The sequence below is a fragment of the Sinocyclocheilus grahami genome, unplaced genomic scaffold (assembly GCF_001515645.1).
Source record: "Sinocyclocheilus grahami isolate Dianchi unplaced genomic scaffold, SAMN03320097.WGS_v1.1 scaffold13.1, whole genome shotgun sequence".
Taxonomy (NCBI): domain Eukaryota; kingdom Metazoa; phylum Chordata; class Actinopteri; order Cypriniformes; family Cyprinidae; genus Sinocyclocheilus; species Sinocyclocheilus grahami.
The window spans coordinates 1,631,616-1,647,833 of record NW_015505192.1 but is presented as its reverse complement, the minus strand read 5'-3'; the positions used below and the strand labels follow the sequence as shown (position 1 = coordinate 1,647,833).

Below are 16,218 nucleotides of genomic sequence, written 5' to 3'. Positions count from 1 at the left end.
ATAAATATATATATATATATATATATATATATATATCATATATCCTTTATTTACATTTTATTTCTGTTGGTTTTTTGATAATAAATTGTTCTTCATTTATCCAGATTGCTCTGGCATTTTGGATACAGTAGCTGTGGAGCAGTTACAGGAAGGACTCATCCGAGCGCTGCGCACCTTAGTCACCCGTCGCCGCCCTGATGACAACTCTCTCTTTCCCAAACTGCTCCTGCGCCTGCCAGACCTGCGCACCCTCAACAACCTTCACTCCGACAAGCTGCTGGCCTTCCGTATCGATCCCTGAGCTATCGGTCGCTGCAGCTGGAACTCAACCAAAGGCCACGACTGGCCAATCAGAGAACACCTTTCCTGGTTAAGAGAAAGACTGCTCATTTAGAAGAAGATATGTGGAGCATGTTCCCACAGGAACCATTTGTTATTATGTGCGTTAATGAGCAACGCAATGAACAGATGGCTCTCAGCAAGCTCTAAACAAGACTATATCTCCATTTAAGCTTTCATGGATCATTTTCATACATGCATTGCCCTTCTGTTCAGCTCGCCTTGAGAGCATTGTTGATTATATTTATCCAAGGGAAAGTTGCACCAGTCATATCATTATAAATAAGCTTACACAGAACTTTTGAAGACCAAAAACGGGTCATTCCTCTGTACTGCCTGCACACTGAAGTACACAGTCTTTAGTCAAGTACACCATGTATACAGTAGAAAGGTCATTTTAGGGACCATTTAAAGCCAATTGTATGAGTGAATGTGCCTATGTGTTCGAGAAAGGGACAGAAATACCATGTACATCAGCCATAGATATCACTTATAAAGTCACATTAACACTTCAGTTTGAGACAAGAAAAATGTGTCACCTGTGTTAGTGTGTAACATTTAATCACACAAGATTTACTGTATCTACAACAACTCTAGTTACCATTTAAGTTCTTTGAAAATGGATAAAACTGTCATTCTTGTTCGCTTTTTTATTTAATGTCGAGCTGAATACACTATGTCAAAGTATATTTCCACACATTCTCCTTTATTAATACATCTGAATCTAGGGATACAAAACCAGCACTCTCCCCTACGCATGTTATGTTTTGTAGTTTTCTTATTGTAAGTATTGTACATTTACACTGATCTAACTGCCTGTTCAGAGAAAGAGGGATATGCAGTGATGGGGCATTTGGTGCCTTGTAAGCATTGTGTGTGACGTGAGAAAGAGTCCCTGAACTTCTGGCACCAGCACAGTATCATTACAGCCTTTACTAAGATCACAAAGCATGTCAAAAAGGCATTTTGGGCTGCCATGTGGTTGATTTGATCAGCTGAGCCTATTATTATTATGGCTGGTAAATTAATGTTATTCAATCATATGGTAATGTATATTTTGTAAATTTTTTTCTTCTTCTGTAGAACCAATATAAATACAAGATTATCTATTCTGATGTCTGTTTTTTTTAATGTATAAAATTATATAAAAAACTTATGCTCACCAAGACTGGATGAAATATAGTACAAAAAAAAGAAGTAATAAATGTGAAATATTATTGCAAATTAAATCGGCTGTTTTCTATTTAAATATATCTCACACTTACTGTGGTTTTGATTAAATAAATGCAGCTTTTGGTGAGCAAGAAACATTTTTCAAACGCACACGCACGAAAAACGTAATTATTCCAAACTTTTGACTTGTGGTGCATATATATTGCTTGCCGACTAAATCTCAAAAGTAATAATGGAAAATAATATACATGATACATTGCACCACCAATGCATTTCTAAAGATAAACTAAGTAGACAAACCATGTAGACTGGCATGCCTTTGCTCAGCAGACTTTATATCAGGAGCTTTTCAGAGTGCTGTAGAAATAATTGTAACTGGCCTGAAACTGTCAGTCACGTTTTGGTTGTCAAACAGACTCAGTTAATCCACTTTAATTCAGGACACTGGCAACACATAGGCTACTATGCAGAATCAGTTCAAACTCATGCGTGTAGAAAGATCACATTAATTCGTTTGAATTCTTATATACGTTATTTCGTGATGCTGTACAACACTGATGCGCTTTAGGTAATCTGAGAGATATAATTATTCAATCCAGCGCGTTACATAGTAAACGGTGTTATAGTGACATCGTGTGGAAGCTCTCGGTAGCGCAGTTAAAAATCTAAATATGGCGAAGACCAAACCTATGAATATTAATGTAGTCAAGCTTACGTTTCATTTATGTTTGTGTCTTTTGTTTCTCTAAAACACAGTTTTCACTCTTCCACTGGTTTAATGTGTCAACTAACAATGTCCAAAAGTGTATACACTTACATACAAATACATGCTATTATGACATTAACATTTTTTTAAACGTTATTATTTGCTCATTTATCTCAAATTATTGTGTTTGACGGTGGATTACATTTCCAACATGTTTCAAATTCTTGCTTAAGCTAATTTTATTGCTAGCATATACGTGCCCTAAATACACAAAATATACGATATTTTCACCCTTTTTTTGATGTTTTGTCAAAACAACTTTTTTAAACCGTGCATGATATGAATGTTCTGTATACTCTTACCTTAATCTTCACAAATGTTATCATATATTTCACATTCATTTCAAGACACAAACATGTGCTTCACGGTTTCCTTGGTAACCAAGTACATTTTGAAAAAACTTTATTAGTATCAAAATGTCGTGGTTAATTATTATTATTATTATTATTATTATTTTACAAGAAAATTCTTATTATTATTTCACAATGGCTGGTTTTATTTTGTAAGATTAAAAAGTCTGGGACAACCGAAATATAATACTTCTAAATAAAAGGCACTGAATAAAAGATGAAGTCATGGGGAAAAGTTCCAGGTTTTTATCTGACGCTTTTAACTAAACTTATAAGAACAAAAATAAACGATTAATCCAGCGTTGCTTGGTAAACTTGATGGAGCGTCCTGGTACATACCCTAATTAAAATTCATATTGTCAGCCTGCTTAGTGACCAATCAGAGAGTGGTACTATGTGAACGCCGGGATACGTAATTAATATTCATAAGCTAAGCGCAGGCGTCCTTCGTGTGCTTTGCGTCACTACTTTTGAGTAACCCGGAAACACACACGGATGTTGTAGGGGAGGTAGGCGAATATTGAAGGCTTTTATGCTGCAAAATCATCTGAAATCATGACATAAAAAATCAATGTTATCCTCCAAACTCAGCGGAGGCTTTTCAAACCCTTAAGGAGAATGTTAAGATTAAGGTATGTGTATTTAAAGCGCTTAACCCAAGAGTTATAGATGTTTAAAACTTAGTTAACAAGTCCAGTTGAATTTCAAAAATGGCATTATTGTTTTTAATTGCATAATATATATATATATATATATATATATATATATATATATATATATATATATATATGTATATGTGTATGTGTATGTGTGTGTGTGTGTGTGTGTGTTATTGGTCTGTTTCTATGTATTGATAATGATTATGTGGCTTATTTCAGAAGTCAACCTGTCAGTCTGTAATGATGATTTCTCTATTGGGCTCATCCAGCAGTTAATATTTTTTGAATGCCACATTATGAAGAATGTAACTTTTGGTAAGACATTTTTGATAGAAAACCATTCTTCTTAACATTTGAATAACATTTAGTTCCTATTACGCACTCATTACAGCATTTCTCATACTTTATGTTTTTTCCCATCTTGCAGATGAGTTTCACTGGACCAAGAGCTGTACGAGGATGCTGATTTAGGATTTGGGACTTCTTCAGTCACCTTTTGTCCATCATGTTTGTGACAGCATACCTTGCATTTATAGTCTTGACGGGACTGTGTGTGACTTTAGAGATCACAGCCCGCCGTCTCACCTCGTCCCAGGCCATACAGACAGCCGTCGCCAATCCGGCATTCCGTCGGTTCCAGAAGCTCTTTCTGAAGGCGTATCTCCTGGCCCTCTGGGCAGACTGGCTGCAGGGACCTTACCTTTATAAACTCTACCGACATTACAACTTCCTGGAGTCTCAGATTGCCATCCTGTACGTATGCGGTCTCGCTTCTTGCGTGCTATTTGCTCCAGTGGCCGGCTGGCTACCGCAGTTTCTGGGACGGAGACAGACGTGTCTCCTCTTCTGCCTGGCTTATTCTGTCTGCTGCATTACCAAGCTGTCACAAGACTATTTTATGCTTATACTAGGACGTGTTTTAGGAGGCCTGTCCACCTCTTTGCTAACCACTGTGTTTGAGGCCTGGTATGTGCACGGTCACGTTGACGTCCATGACTTTCCCAAAGAATGGATTCCTGTTACCTTCGGTAAAGTCGCAAATTGGAATCACGGACTGGCGGTTGGTGCCGGGCTGGTGGCGAACTTGTTCGCCGAATGGCTTGGGTTGGGACCGGTTGCTCCGTTTCTCTTGGCGATCCCCAGCCTTGCTGTCTGCGCCTGGTTTGTGCTGTCTGAATGGGGTCAGGAGGATAGACAAGAGGGTGCCAGTGGAGACAAAAATGGCCCCCTTCTCAACCCTCTAAACGCTCCCAAGTTGCAAATGTCAACATGGGTCCGTGTTTGGCGAAGCTGTCTGGACGGGCTGCGCTGCTTGCTGTCGGACCGCCGTGTTATGCTTTTAGGTGGCGTTCAGGCTCTTTTCGAAAGCGTGCTCTATATTTTTGTATTTCTTTGGACTCCTGTACTGGACCCACATGGCCCACCATTAGGAATTGTGTTTTCCTGTCTGATGGCGGCCAGCATGGCTGGTTCCACACTTTTCCGGCTGGCCACGTCGGCCCCGTATCGACTCCAACCTGGTCACCTGCTCTGCCTAGCTGTTCTGCTAGCTTTCTTCTCCTTCTTCATGCTGACATTCTCCACTATGCCCGACCAGCCCCGGCCGAGGGAATCTCTGCTCGCCTTCCTTCTGCTCGAACTAGCCTGCGGGCTTTATTTCCCGGCGGTGAGTTTTCTCCAAGGCCGAGTGGTTCCCATGGAGCGCAGAGCCGCCGTGCTAGCGTGGTTTCGTTTGCCTCTTCACCTCCTGGCTTGTCTGGGGCTGCTGGCTCTTCACGGGGAGGTGTCTGGGTCCGGTGCGGGGGAGGCTGGCAGTGGCACCAGACACATGTTTGCAGGATGTGCGGGGACGATGCTGGCCGCTCTGCTTGCTATCGTCAGCCTTTTCACCTTGGGCAGGAATGATGCCGACCTGAGACTAGAGGGGACCAAATTAGAGGGAGAAATCTGAGTTGTAGAAAGACGGACACTGGATTTCAATAGGAGGACTTTGGTTTTATATGCTTTGTTTTTCTTTATGAATGTTGTCTTAGTTAAATAATTGTATTTATGGGTCAAACAAATCATAAAGTACATGGTTTAATTTTTTTCTTCCGATTGCAATCTTAATAGAACCAATAAACTCTTTAAAATCTGCAAATGTTTTTTTTGTTGTTTTTTTTAATCAAATCAGCCATCCAGCCAGAAAAGCAAGAACAGATGTTTGATTTTATGCTTAAATAGGAATGTAATCCTGGATTTAATCTTTTTGTTTTGTTTGAATTAGAACAGGTTTTGTATTTCTTTTTAGAACTGATTGATCATAGGACTCATTGATCTGAGCTTATTCTTCTGTTTTTGAGTAAAAACAAAAGCATTTTTTGTGGATAATTTTGGCACTGTTCACTCCAAAAAATTGAGGTGCATAAGGTCAGATCAGTGAGGCCTACGAACAATCAGTTCCAAAAAGAAAAACAAATCCTATGCTAATTGAAAGAAAACAAGTTGATAAAAAGATTGAATCCAATATTTGGTAATAACAAAAAAGATATACAAGCGATATTTTGTAGCCAGGGTATTTTTTTTATTTTATTTTTACCAGGAACACCTGGTAATGTAACAATGTAAAAAAAAAAGTACAAGAATGTTCACATTTTTGGTTGGGAGTTGTTTTAACATTTGTGAGCAAAGTCAGCGAGTTTTTGTCCAATGCGATAACATTAACTAGCATTTTTGAGAACAAGAATATCCTCTCTGGGTTAAAATGACCAAAACACAACAAGAGTGTTGTTTAGAATGGCGGTAACCTGGGGTTAAAATCCATAGAAATGCTTAGCGTGCAATGTATTTCTTATTTAAAAAATATTTTAAAAAATTAGACTATAATCTATAGCTTGTGCTGCACACAGACCATACAAAGAGGTTAATGTAAGCATTTTCATTTATTGAAATCAATGGCAACTGAACAAATTAAGGCTTGTGAACAAACATCTTAGAAAGCACTGTAAATAAATGCACATTTTAAAAATATAAAAATAAAAATTACAAAATAAAAAAATCTATTGTGAATGACCACAGACATCAATATACAGTATTTCTCATGTATTAATTTAACTTCCAGTCATTCTGTTTCAGAGTAGGGATCACCACTTATCGCAATTTATAACAAACATTCCAGATTAAGTACATTTCTATGTGAGAATCAACGTGCTGAGATATTAATCGCAGACATTGTACTGTACATTTGTTGTAGTTATAGTAATGAAAATAACTAACAGCAGTACATAAAATTAAATCAGAGTATTAATGCATCTTCACAGTTGTATATGGCTTGTGTGTGAGGTGGTATAGATCTCTCATACAATGTATATAATTCAGGTATATTCTTGTGTTTACTGCATGGCAAACATTTAATGGTCTCTCACAGTTTATTCTAAGTCAAGCTGAGTTTAATGTACAAGTGAACATTACTGGAAAACTTACAAAGAAAGAAAAACCTATCATTTTCTTTGGTTATGAACCCATTCAATTAAACAGTGGCATGCTTAAAATGGATAATACGTAATTAATATTCATAAGCTAAGCGCAGGCGTCCTTCGTATGCTTTGCGTCATTATGTTTGAGTAACCCGGAAACACACACGGATGTTGTAGAGAAGATAGGCGAATATTGAAAGCATTTATGCTTTAAAATCTTCTGAGACCATGGCATAGAAAAGGTCATTTATGTCCCAAAATCAGTGGAGACTTTTCAAACTCTTAAGGAGAATGTTAAGAGTAAGGTAGGTGTATTTAAAGCGCTTAACCCAACAGTTAATGTTAAATGTTAGTCAACAAGTCAAGTTGAATTTCAAAAATAGCATTAGTGCTTTTAAAGCATAATTGAGTGTTATTGGCCTGTTGCCATGAATTAATAATGACTGTGTGGCTTATTTCAGAAGTCAAGCTCTCAGTCTGTCAGGATGATTTCTCCATTGGGCTTATCCAGCAGTTGATCTTTTTTGAATGTTACATAATGAAGAATGTCACTTTTGGTAAGCCATTTTTTTGGTAAAAAAATTCTTCTTAACATTTAGTTGATATGTAGTTCCCATTACACTATTTTTCATAATTAATATTTATTCCCTTCTTGCAGATGAACCATGAGTTTCACTGGACCAAGAGCTGTATGAGGATGCTGATTTAGGATTTGAGACTTCTTCGGTCACCTTTAGTCCATCATGTTTGTGACAGCATACCTTGCATTTGTAGTCTTGGCGGGACTCTGCGTGACTTTAGAGATCACAGCCCGCCGTCTCAACTCATCCCAGGCCACACAGACAGCCGTCGCCAATCCGGCATTCAGACGGTTCCAGAAGCTCTTTCTGAAGGCGTATCTCCTGGCCCTCTGGGCAGACTGGCTGCAGGGACCTTACCTTTATAAACTCTACCGACATTACAACTTCCTGGAGTCTCAGATCGCCATTCTGTACGTATGTGGCCTTGCTTCTTGCGTGCTATTTGCCCCAGTGGCCAGCTGGCTACCGCAGTTTCTGGGACGGAGACAGACGTGTCTCCTCTTCTGCCTGGCTTATTCTGTCTGCTGCATTACCAAGCTGTCACAAAAATATTTCATGCTCATACTCGGACGTGTTTTAGGAGGCCTGTCCACCTCTTTGCTAACCACTGTGTTTGAGGCCTGGTATGTGCATGGTCACGTTGACGTCCATGACTTTCCCAAAGAATGGATTCCTGTTACCTTTGGTAAAGTCGCAGATTGGAATCACGGACTGGCGGTCGGTGCTGGGCTGTTGGCGAACTTGTTTGCCGAATGGCTTGGGTTGGGACCGGTCGCTCCGTTTCTCTTGGCGATCCCCAGCCTTGCTGTCTGCGCCTGGTTTGTGCTGTCTGAATGGGGTCAGGAGGATAGACAAGAGGGTGCCAGTGGAGACAAAAATGGCTCCCTTCTCAACCCTCTAAACGCTCCCAAGTTGCAAATGTCAACATGGGTCCGTGTTTGGCGAAGCTGTCTGGACGGGCTGCGCTGCTTGCTGTCGGACCGCCGTGTTATGCTTTTAGGTGGCGTTCAGGCGCTTTTCGAAAGCGTCCTCTATATTTTTGTCTTTCTTTGGACTCCTGTACTGGACCCACATGGCCCACCATTAGGAATTGTGTTTTCCTGTCTGATGGCGGCCAGCATGGCTGGTTCCACACTTTTCCGGCTGGCCACGTCGGCCCCGTATCGACTCCAACCTGGTCACCTGCTCTGCCTAGCTGTTCTGCTAGCTTTCTTCTCCTTCTTCATGCTGACATTCTCCACTATGCCCGACCAGCCCCGGCCGAGGGAATCTCTGCTCGCCTTCCTTCTGCTCGAACTAGCCTGCGGGCTTTATTTCCCGGCGGTGAGTTTTCTCCAAGGCCGAGTGGTTCCCATGGAGCGCAGAGCCGCCGTGCTAGCGTGGTTTCGTTTGCCTCTTCACCTCCTGGCTTGTCTGGGGCTGCTGGCTCTTCACGGGGAGGTGTCTGGGTCCGGTGCGGGGGAGGCTGGCAGTGGCACCAGACACATGTTTGCAGGATGTGCGGGGACGATGCTGGCCGCTCTGCTTGCTATCGTCAGCCTTTTCACCTTGGGCAGGAATGATGCCGACCTGAGACTAGAGGGGACCAAATTAGAGGGAGAAATCTGAGTTGTAGAAAGACGGACACTGGATTTCAATAGGAGGACTTTGGTTTTATATGCTTTGTTTTTCTTTATGAATGTTGTCTTAGTTAAATAATTGTATTTATGGGTCAAACAAATCATAAAGTACATGGTTTAATTTTTTTCTTCCGATTGCAATCTTAATAGAACCAATAAACTCTTTAAAATCTGCAAATGTTTTTTTTGTTGTTTTTTTTAATCAAATCAGCCATCCAGCCAGAAAAGCAAGAACAGATGTTTGATTTTATGCTTAAATAGGAATGTAATCCTGGATTTAATCTTTTTGTTTTGTTTGAATTAGAACAGGTTTTGTATTTCTTTTTAGAACTGATTGATCATAGGACTCATTGATCTGAGCTTATTCTTCTGTTTTTGAGTAAAAACAAAAGCATTTTTTGTGGATAATTTTGGCACTGTTCACTCCAAAAAATTGAGGTGCATAAGGTCAGATCAGTGAGGCCTACGAACAATCAGTTAAACAAATCATAAAGTACATGGTTTAATTTTTTTCTTCCGATTGCAATCTTAATAGAACCAATAAACTCTTTAAAATCTGCAAATGTTTTTTTTGTTGTTTTTTTTAATCAAATCAGCCATCCAGCCAGAAAAGCAAGAACAGATGTTTGATTTTATGCTTAAATAGGAATGTAATCCTGGATTTAATCTTTTTGTTTTGTTTGAATTAGAACAGGTTTTGTATTTCTTTTTAGAACTGATTGATCATAGGACTCATTGATCTGAGCTTATTCTTCTCAGTTTTTGAGTAAAAACAAAAGCATTTTTTGTGGATAATTTTGGCACTGTTCACTCCAAAAAATTGAGGTGCATAAGGTCAGATCAGTGAGGCCTACGAACAATCAGTACCAAAAAGAAAAACAAATCCTATGCTAATTGAAAGAAAACAAGTTGATAAAAAGATTGAATCCAATATTTGGTAATAACAAAAAAGATATACAAGCGATATTTTGTAGCCAGGGTATTTTTTTTATTTTATTTTTACCAGGAACACCTGGTAATGTAACAATGTAAAAAAAAAAGTACAAGAATGTTCACATTTTTGGTTGGGAGTTGTTTTAACATTTGTGAGCAAAGTCAGCGAGTTTTTGTCCAATGCGATAACATTAACTAGCATTTTTGAGAACAAGAATATCCTCTCTGGGTTAAAATGACCAAAACACAACAAGAGTGTTGTTTAGAATGGCGGTAACCTGGGGTTAAAATCCATAGAAATGCTTAGCGTGCAATGTATTTCTTATTTAAAAAATATTTTAAAAAATTAGACTATAATCTATAGCTTGTGCTGCACACAGACCATACAAAGAGGTTAATGTAAGCATTTTCATTTATTGAAATCAATGGCAACTGAACAAATTAAGGCTTGTGAACAAACATCTTAGAAAGCACTGTAAATAAATGCACATTTTAAAAATATAAAAATAAAAATTACAAAATAAAAAAATCTATTGTGAATGACCACAGACATCAATATACAGTATTTCTCATGTATTAATTTAACTTCCAGTCATTCTGTTTCAGAGTAGGGATCACCACTTATCGCAATTTATAACAAACATTCCAGATTAAGTACATTTCTATGTGAGAATCAACGTGCTGAGATATTAATCGCAGACATTGTACTGTACATTTGTTGTAGTTATAGTAATGAAAATAACTAACAGCAGTACATAAAATTAAATAATGCATCTTCACAGTTGTATATGGCTTGTGTGTGAGGTGGTATAGATCTCTCATACAATGTATATAATTCAGGTATATTCTTGTGTTTACTGTTCGGAATGCATTGGGTAGAACTGCAGAGAGCAGGGTCGTGTGGATGTCCCCCAACACCTTGCGGAAAGCGTAGCGCGTCTGCACCCGCTCAAAAAACGACTGCAGGTTCGGCCGGCTCCCGTCCTCCCAGTATTTCTTTGAGAGTCCCAAGAACTTGAGCCTGTGCAATGTGGCTCCAAGAAAAATATCAGCTAGTGTAAAAGTAGGTCCACAAAGCCATAATTCACACTTCTGACCTGTGTAGAACGGAGATACAATTTGTAGATATTCTTTAAGATCAAAAACAGACGTTCTCAAAGCAGGGTTATTATAGTTAACTAAAACTAAAACCATGGAAAAAAAAAAACTTTTGTTACTTAAAATAAAATAAACTTTAACTGAAAATAAAATATGGAAAGGAAAAAAAACAGTTGCAAAAGCAACATTTCTCATTTTCATTTAGTTAATAATGTACTAAAATAACTCAAATGGAAATAAAAACCTGTACAGACATTAAAAAACTAATAAAATGACAAAAACAAAAAAAACTTTACCTACAATTCTAATTAAAAAAGGAAAATATAAAATAAACACAAATTCAAAATATTAATAAAAACTACAACTGTATATACAAAAATTGTATCATAGCTAATATTAATAATGTGAAAAAGATACAGACTAACAAATGTGAATTCTTATGATTTACAGGAATTACATGACAAAATGAATCTATAAAAATAATGCAGTATTCACAAGATTTAATCAAAGATAATGTTTTAAAAAAGATTTTGTATTTGATTTTATTTGAATAATAAAATGCAATAAAATAAAACTTTACTTTATTTTAATTTTATCTTATTTTATTAAAACAATATCAAATAAGGTTATTTATTAAATATTTATATTATTTTCTTATATATTTTTTTTAGTAAAAAGAAATTAAGTTGATTAAATAAGATTATTTTATTTTATTATGATTATGCTTTCATTTGTTGTTTTCTTTAAATATAATAACCAAAAATACGTTTATTTTATTAGTATTGTAAGTGAACAGAAAACTTACCTTGATATTCCAGTTTTCTTTTTTCCAGCTCTGCCTCTACTTGGTCTAGTACCATTGCCAACTCACCAAGAATTTTTTTCAGGTAGTTCACATTGTCATGGTCCAAGATCTTCGCCTACAAAAAAAATAAGTATTCAAGACAAGTACAATCTATTATTTCATTTTCATATTAAGATATGACTGCAGTTTAATCTCATATTTCAGCAGTATCCATCCTGTGATACACATCATGTATGCTGACTTACCATGAGCTTTTTCTGCTTGGAGAGGTATGGTTCTGTCAGTTGGGGTTCTTCATGGTCCAACTTCATCAGTTCAGATGCTGCATTGGCCAAATGTCCTGAGAGAAATCAGACCGAATTGTCTAGTTCAGTAAAAGAGCTTTTGTCTGGTTACATATTTACATAGGAGTTCCTTCATGATGAGTTGTTTATACTTAACAATGTCGAGCAGCACATTGTGAACTGGCACTGTTTTCTGCTCATTTTTTAAGGTTCCTGACAACTAATTAAGGAATTTAATAAGACTTTACACATAAAAGCAAAGCAGTAACTGTGATAAACAACACCTATTATAAACACTCCCTCCGAGTCATGAACTATAAAAGAGATTTATTTGCAACTATGCCGGGTTTCAGTGACATAATTTATTTAGCTGCAACTCATTGGCTGGATCAACTCTTTGGCTTTATTTGCATTGTACTGTAGATTCACTTTCGATGAACTCTGTATAAATAGGCCAGCATTAGAGCATTTTGTCAACATCTGAGATAGCATTTTGCTTCAAAACTTCACTTCTGAGAAATAAAAGGATTCCCAGACTAAGCAGGTTTTGCAAAGAGTCAGATGCTTTGCTCTCTGTGCATTTCACAAAGAAAAATGTTCTTTAATAGGAATTAATGGTGCACTGAATTGTAGCATCACTTACTACGTATTTCAGCAGTGGCGTACTTTGGGATCATTGAGTCGGTTGTGAGTTCAGGGTGCAGGATGCATCCGTGTGTGTAAGCATCCATAGGCAGCCCATCCAGCAGCTCACGGTACTGCTGTACCCTTGCATACATGGGAGTTCCTTCATCTGGAATCAGCTGGGCTACTGTGTCTGAAAGAAAAAAAGAACACACACAAAGATTTTTGAATATACATAAATACAGCCGTGACTTTTCTGATGTGGTCATATAATTAACCTGCTTGCCTACTTATTTTCAAATTGGTCAACCTTTCATACACAACCCAAAAATATTAATATAACCAAAACACAAGAAACTGAATAGTCAAAACTAAAGTGTGTTTTTTGTTGCAACATTTAAATCACAAGCCTCTGATATTAACCCTGTAAAGCCTACTGTATCATATGTGACCCTGGAGCACAAAACCAGTCTTAAGTCGCTGGGGTATATTTGTAGCAATAGCCAAAAATACATTGTACGGGTCAAAATTATAGATTTTTCTTTTATGCCAAAAATCATTAGGATATTAAGTAAAGATCATGTTCCAGGAAGATATTTTGTAAATTTCCTACTGTAAATATATTAAAACTTAATTTTTGATTAGTAATATGCACTGCCAAGAACTTCATTTGGACAACTTTAAAGACAATTTCCTCAATATTTTGATTTTTTTTTTGCACCCTCAGATTCCAGATTTTTAAATAGTTGTATCTCGGCCAAATATTGTCTTATCCTAACAAACCATACATCAATGGAAAGCTTATTTATTCAGCTTATTTTCGAAAAATGGACCCTTGTGACTGGTTTTGTGGTCCAGGGTCACATATGTGTTATGCAAATTCCTAAGGCCTCTAAATTATTAACATGATCAAAACTCTGCTGAAAAACCTGTTTCTACTAAATGCCTTCCATTGTCTGATTGATAGTTCATATTTTTTTAGCAAATAAAAGGCCTTCAAGTATCAATCTAAAAACATCTTCTGTGAAGTCTTTACTGATTTTTATAAAGTAAACCTAAGAAAAATCTTTACATTGTTAGTCATATTTTCAAATGAACACTTACTGGACTGACGCAATTTAGGTTTACTTGATTATCCGTACAAAAATTATGTTAAAATGTGAATCTCAAATATGATACATCAAGCTTTTGATGAATGTTTATTTGTTCATCTCTCAGTCATCAATGTATTGCATTGCATTATATGATTTCCCCCCGCAATTTAAAATACAGAGCTTTAATCATAAAACTAGGAATTTAAATATCTTACTAAGACATATTATTGGGAAATATAGAGTGACAACTGATATTTATATGCATTTTATGCAAGTAGTCTGTTATACTGTTCTCACTGATTTATATCGGCATTTTATCTTAATTGTTGGCCATATAAATATCAGCAACTTTCTTTCCACCTTAAGTATGAGCTCCATATATATCACACTATATGAGCCATAAAAGCCTGATGTTTCAGATATAATGCTCAAGAAAAACGCATACATTTTTTTAAAGACTTTTAAAGATTTTTTCAAAGTTCAATAAACTGTTCCATTTTTTAAAAACTATTAAGATGAATGGAAATGCTAACAGCAGCTTTATAAGATATTATGGTCTTTTTCTCCGTTTTTCTGTCTTTGTCTCTTGGTGACCAATCTATGAACTGAAGTCAGATTTAGTCAAACATTTGGTGTCAACAACAGTGAAAAAGCTGCCATATCTGGTAAAAAAAATACGCCTATAGTGTGGGGTAGATAGAGGATGGTACAAAGGGGTATCCCATTTTACACTGCTCTGCACCTCCGGCATGCTGACCTGCAGCTCTCCATGATCAATTCATCCGATAAATACAGGATCAAACATCTCTCTGTTACCCTGGCACACCACCAAGGCACAAACATCATGAAAATCTACCCGGTCTCATTATAAAATATAAATTAAAGCTGTGGATGGCGACTGTATATATATATGTATATATATATATGTGTATGTATATATATATATATACACATTTCAAAATCAAAATCTGAAAATCTTACATTGAAACAATAGTCAGTGCTCAAAATGCAAACTGAGTTTCATATCAAATTGATGCATCAAATATATTACTATATTACTGATAAATTTGTGTCTGGACACTCTAAAATGTAAAAGATAGTTCAGAAGTGTCTGCTTCGATCTCTTTCATTGCGCTTGAGTGATCATGCTCAGCTGAAATCTTATCACTTAAATGAGTGAGTGATCTTGGATCAGAGACGAGCTTCAGTGAGAACACCCCCACACTCAAACTGTGAAGACATTCACAATGACACACAGCCATGCAGCCGTGGGAGAGAAAATATAGTGCACTACACTGATTGTGATTTAGCATTTGTATTGCTTACACGGGGCTATGGATAAAACAAATATAGTTATCTTTAACACTCTATGGCATGATGTTGCCAGTGTTATTTTAGTATCATTGAGATACTATCATAGCTTTTATTATTTCTATTTAAAGTTTTAGTAATTTAGTTGTTTTTGTCATTTTTTGTAGTTTTTGTTTTTTATATGTACATATAGTTTTTATTACTTTTTATTTCAGTTTAAGTTATTTTAGTACATCAAGTTAAACTAAATTAAAATGAGAAATGTTGCCTTGGCGACTAGCTGAAATAGTTTCAATTTACAATAATAACCCTTGATATGTCAACATATAATTGCACTGTTGACTTGAAAAATAAAAAAAGAAAGAAAGATGATAAAGATCTAACAGTTTTACAGTAGATTGAGAAAATGTAAGTATTGCCACCATGGAATTCCTATAATGTATTTCCTCATTGGGAGTTTTTATTGATTATAATACTGCAATTATTTATTTACTTCAAAAAGTTTATAGTATATATAACTGTGTTTTAAATGAACACAGTCATACAGAAAGGCCAAGAAGAAGAGTGCATAATTGACTGAGCTCTGCTTTTAAAAGCAGTTATAAGGGACAAAAATGATAATGATTGCTCAATTTGGGATTGTAGAATTTCCAAAAGTATATTTCACAAGTTTTCACATACATTTAGATAGAGAAGAAATTGATTTGTTCTTAAAGTAGTTTGTTTGTTTTTTCTGTCATATTCTTGGTACATATTTGCCATTCAGCACTAATTATTTATTTAGGTAATACTTTAGAATAGGGAACACATATTCACTATTAAGAGTTTTCCCTGAATAAACTCTTAATTTGCTGCTTATTAATAATTAGTAAGGTAGTTGTTAAGTTTAGGTATGAGGTAGGATTAAGGGATCTAAAATATGGTCGTGCAGAAAAATGCATTAATATGTGCTTTATAAGTACTAATAAAATGCTAATATTCTTATAATATGCATGCTAATAAGCAACTAGTTAATAGTGAGAACTGGTCCTTAAAATAAAGTGTTACCTTTATTTAAAAAAAAAAAAATATATATATATATATATATATATATATACAGAGGGGAAAAAAAGTATTTAGTCAGCCAC

At 36.3% G+C, this 16,218-nt stretch overlaps 4 protein-coding genes across 5 annotated transcripts in view; 3 read left to right on the top strand and 1 right to left on the bottom strand.

Moving 5' to 3' along the window:
- The window catches only part of LOC107598823 (nuclear receptor subfamily 1 group D member 1-like), an 18,322-nt gene extending 16,901 nt beyond the window's left edge, over positions 1-1,421 (top strand). The window contains exon 8 of the mRNA XM_016290258.1: positions 105-1,421. Within this exon, the coding sequence (XP_016145744.1) occupies positions 105-301 (197 nt within the window). The 3' untranslated portion in view covers positions 302-1,421. The remainder of the gene's footprint in view (positions 1-104) is intronic.
- Positions 1,422-3,098: 1,677 nt separating this feature from the next.
- Positions 3,099-5,396, top strand: LOC107599659 (molybdate-anion transporter-like). Its single transcript, XM_016291315.1, has 3 exons — positions 3,099-3,260; positions 3,507-3,602; positions 3,715-5,396. The coding sequence occupies exon 3, from the start codon at positions 3,793-3,795 to the stop codon at positions 5,236-5,238; it is 1,446 nt and encodes a 481-aa protein (XP_016146801.1). The 5' UTR covers positions 3,099-3,260; positions 3,507-3,602; positions 3,715-3,792; the 3' UTR covers positions 5,239-5,396.
- Positions 5,397-6,888: 1,492 nt separating this feature from the next.
- Positions 6,889-9,088, top strand: LOC107599644 (molybdate-anion transporter-like). 2 transcript variants are annotated; one of them, XM_016291302.1, is made up of 3 exons: positions 6,889-7,047; positions 7,207-7,299; positions 7,401-9,088. In XM_016291302.1, exon 3 carries the CDS (start codon positions 7,486-7,488, stop codon positions 8,929-8,931), a length of 1,446 nt encoding a protein of 481 aa, XP_016146788.1. In that variant the 5' UTR covers positions 6,889-7,047; positions 7,207-7,299; positions 7,401-7,485; the 3' UTR covers positions 8,932-9,088. The 2 variants fall into 2 exon arrangements, with proteins under 2 accessions (XP_016146788.1, XP_016146783.1); XM_016291297.1 differs by having other exon boundaries at positions 7,204-7,299.
- Positions 9,089-10,233: 1,145 nt separating this feature from the next.
- LOC107599436 (ganglioside-induced differentiation-associated protein 1-like 1) overlaps positions 10,234-16,218 on the bottom strand; it is a 9,786-nt gene continuing 3,801 nt past the window's right edge. Inside the window, exons 3-7 of the mRNA XM_016291019.1 lie at positions 12,706-12,879; positions 12,024-12,118; positions 11,779-11,893; positions 10,734-10,972; positions 10,234-10,245 (exon numbers count right to left, since the gene is read on the bottom strand). Of these exons, the coding sequence (XP_016146505.1) occupies positions 10,234-10,245; positions 10,734-10,972; positions 11,779-11,893; positions 12,024-12,118; positions 12,706-12,879 (635 nt within the window). The remainder of the gene's footprint in view (positions 10,246-10,733; positions 10,973-11,778; positions 11,894-12,023; positions 12,119-12,705; positions 12,880-16,218) is intronic.

Coding starts and splice junctions, on each gene's coding strand:
- LOC107599659 (XM_016291315.1), top strand. CDS start 3,793: ATGTTTGTGACAGCATACCTTGCATTTATAGTCTTGACGGGACTGTGT.
- LOC107599644 (XM_016291302.1), top strand. CDS start 7,486: ATGTTTGTGACAGCATACCTTGCATTTGTAGTCTTGGCGGGACTCTGC.